Raw genomic sequence first — 3,652 nt, forward strand, 5'->3', positions numbered from 1 at the left:
AGAAGCATTTGGGTCTCAAACATCCGTAAACAAATATTTATATATACATAAATATGTATGTTATATTTAATACTTAAAAAATCAAAATATAGTTCATACTAATAAGGATATTCGCCGCCAGTGAAAAGATTGGCTTACAATTTCCTCGGAGAAGGGTAAATGAAATCGATTGGAATGGCCAGCTGGTAATATATATTATATATTATTTCAAAATATATACAGTTTTGTTGATTGGATCACATAATGATACTTTTCCTGCCTAGATTTATTCACATTAGATAATTTTAGTGGTGTATGCTTGTTGACATGTTTAGGCTGATTGATGGCACGAACCAAGCACACAGCACGCAAATCGTCGGGAGCAAAGGTGCCAAGAAAGCAGCTGTCAGTGAAAACTGCCCGTAAAAGTGCTACTGCGGCAGCAGGACTCAAACGCCCGCGAAGATTTCGGGCGGGAGCGTTGGCTATGAAGGAAATAAGACGATACCAGAAAAGCACGGACTTGCTGATAAGGAAGCTTCCCTTCCAAAGATTAGTGAGGGAAACAGCACAACACTACAAGACTGATTTGAGATTCCAAAGCTCGGCCATTGGGGCACTCCAGGTTGGACTGGTGGAGTAATTGGGTAGGAGGCATCTGAGGCGTATCTCGTCAGTTTGTTTGAGGATACAAACATGTGTGCTATTCATGCGAAACGAGTGACCATTATGGTATCCGACATTCAACTCGCCAGGAGGATTCGTGGGGAGAAGGCTTAGTTCATTCACTTTTTATTTTATTCATTCTATTCGGATTATTCCTTGAACTAGTGTAAAGTCATATTAATCGATGGACTGGTAGGGGTACTGTAGATGATTCTATGTATTATGGACTTGACCTCCTCTACAAAGCCAGGGAAGGAGGTGCCATCCCTACTCACTTGGAAGGTCAGGAGGGTGGGATTAATTGAACAAGTAATTAGAAAGCCAAAATAGACAACTCTTGATTAGGGATAGGAAATGTTAATGAACCTTGTACTTAATGAAGGGAAAGTCAATGTCCTGAGAAGAGTCAAGGAGAGTACAGAGGACATCGAGGACGATGAATTGGACATAATCGGGGATACCCTCGTCGAGAACAGACCTGACAATATCAGTGATTCTACAAGCGTGAAAGAAAGTGTTACTCCATGGCCATACGAGTGCGCTGTTTGTCCTTGTTCATGAAGAAGGAATATAAAGTGGCATTTCCCTGAGACAACACGTCGACGTTGACTCGATACTCGTCCCTCAAGTACTCGAACAATTGGGACAAAGTCATTTTATGAGTGATCTCAATGCGATCCCACAAAGTCCAGGCAAACTGGTCATACTAAGAATGAACAAAGAAGGCAACCTTGGAGACAGGACACTTGATTGGAGTGCACTTGAGCAACTGGTTGACAGTCGTGTCCACGAATATGCTCGAGTAGGACTCCAAGTCAGTCATGTTCTGCACAATCTTGTACAACTCCAGGCACACCAATCCCACCACCAGAGAAGTGGTTGTCGCCATTGCCGGGACTATTTTCCCCGACACGAATCGAGCATTGTAGACCGTCGTCGGTTCGATTCCGTAGTTCTGTGCTCGCAGGTTGGCCACACACGTCAAAAACTGGGCATGCACATCGTCGTCCTTGTCGTACTGCAGAGGAGTGAGAGTGACCCCGCTCTTGTCCTCCACCAAACATTTTTCCAAGTCCTCCCGACTCATCCCCCCGGGTCAACAGGCTGCTGGTCATCCTCGCCAATCTCGAGTCCCTCCTGGGGAGTGAAGACAGGGACTGTGAGTGACTGGAGTATGTCCACGACGGGAGTGGACTGAGGGACTATTCCCAAGGACTGTGCTCGGAGGTGTGCGGCGAGAGTGATATACTGTATGTGAGTAGGCTGGGATGAGGAAAGGAGAGTACATTGGCGACATCGAAGGTGATGGGGGAAGGACATCGTTTGGGGGGAGCCCAGAAGGGGAGTCCGTGGATGGTGGTCTGTGGATGTGTGGGTGGGGAATACGTGATCGGGGGGGAAGTTGTGGAGTAACTGTGAAATATTGTTGGTAAAGTGGTCATGGAACTGTCGGAAGGCCCAGGAGACGCAGGAAGGCCAGTCAAAGGAGGCGTGTAGTGGGTAGACATCCTTGAGAGCGAGGACAAGTGGATGAGAACAGAGGAGTGGAGGAGAAAGAGTATATTTGTGGGCGGCCTCGATCTGGTTGTAGAAGACCCCGCGGAAATAGTCGAGGGCGAACTGAATGCAATGTTCAATGGAGTTGGGGAAGTGTCGGACAGTGCAGAAGGCAAAGTCGTGAGTGATGGGGTCGTTGGAGGAGTATGACTCGGTGAGGTGGGGAATGACAGGCTGGCAGTGCCCCCTTGTTCCGTGAGTGCCCGAGTCGATCATGGGGAGTCGGTAGTACACGCATTTGAGATCGACAAACTTGCGTGCGTCAAGTCTGTCGAGGGCAGTGAGGACCAAGTCTAGTCGAGCGTAGAACTGGTCGTTGAAATAGAAATCAGTAGGATGGCCGACTTGATACTCCAATGCCTGGATGTTCATGTCCTTGTTCAGTTCCTTGATTGCTCGAGCTGCGGTGGTCGATTTAGGGCGCATCATATCGGTGGAACGGAAGAGAAATTGTCTGTTGAGGTTGGACCTCTCGATTCTCTCCATGTCGATGACCCAGGTAGTGCCGGGACCACAACTCATTCCCATCATTGCAAAGTTTTTGAGGAGTTCACAGCCAATGGCGCCCATGCCGACGATGAAAGTGTTGAGGGACATGAGTCTGTTCTGTACTTGGTCGCCAAAAAGGATGGACTGGCCAGCATATCTATTGCCGGGGGTGTACTCGACCTTGTCGTGGGACACACAGGAGAGAGCGTCGAAGTAGAACCACTGGTGGATGGGAGTGAACTTGCCGGTGCATCCCTTGATGACTTCCTGAGCACACAGACTCCCAATGACTGCGTCCATGGGGCAGAGGCGTGCTCCACAGTAATAAGAGAATTGGTTGGAGGAGGACTGGGCCAGGTGTTGGAAGGCACGAGTATCAGTCTGGTGGAGAAAGGGGGAATACCTCATCCCTGACTGAGGGCATTCGGTGATAAGTCTGGACGAATAATTCGAGAGTGCGGAAGCCTGAATGAGTGGAGGCATATTCGGAAGGACAGTCGTCCAATGAAGTGAGGAGGGAGTTCTACAATGAGGGGGAGGCCTACGAAGGACATGACCACGGGCACTTTGACAGCCCTGACTACTCCTCCTCCCTCGTACTTGCCGAAAGAGGCATCAATGGAGAAGGACGAACTGCCTGAATGATGAGTGATGGTTACTGATGAGTCGGATGGGCATCGGGGGATGCTCGTTTATTCCATTCATTCCTTTCACTTGGGAAAACGTGATCAGACTGTCGTCGTCCATGTCGAGTGGGTGGTCGTCGTGGACTAACACCACTCCATTCTACACTCACAGAGCACAGTACTTGGTCAATACACGTCACCACAGAAGGGCGAGGAACAATCCCGTTCGTGTCATACACTGTGAAGGCCTCCCCAAAGTCGCAGAATATTTGTCTGACAATCACACCACTCACCAACCCAAACACGCCCAACGAATTACACAAAATGAAGAGAAT

The 3,652-nt window shown here is 48.6% G+C and overlaps 2 protein-coding genes across 2 annotated transcripts; both read right to left on the reverse strand.

The window, feature by feature from the left end:
• Window positions 1-1,351: 1,351 nt before the first annotated feature.
• On the reverse strand, window positions 1,352-1,732 carry LOC115231696 (ubiquitin-activating enzyme E1 1-like). The gene has a single exon (XM_029801663.1). It carries the CDS (start codon window positions 1,730-1,732, stop codon window positions 1,352-1,354), a length of 381 nt encoding a protein of 126 aa, XP_029657523.1.
• On the reverse strand, window positions 1,729-3,174 carry LOC115231697 (ubiquitin-like modifier-activating enzyme 1). Its single transcript, XM_036500145.1, has one exon. The coding sequence runs from the start codon at window positions 3,172-3,174 to the stop codon at window positions 1,729-1,731; it is 1,446 nt and encodes a 481-aa protein (XP_036356038.1).
• Between the last annotated feature and the right edge of the window lie 478 nt (window positions 3,175-3,652).

Source organism: Octopus sinensis, unplaced genomic scaffold (assembly GCF_006345805.1).
Source record: "Octopus sinensis unplaced genomic scaffold, ASM634580v1 Contig18750, whole genome shotgun sequence".
NCBI classification, from domain to species: domain Eukaryota; kingdom Metazoa; phylum Mollusca; class Cephalopoda; order Octopoda; family Octopodidae; genus Octopus; species Octopus sinensis.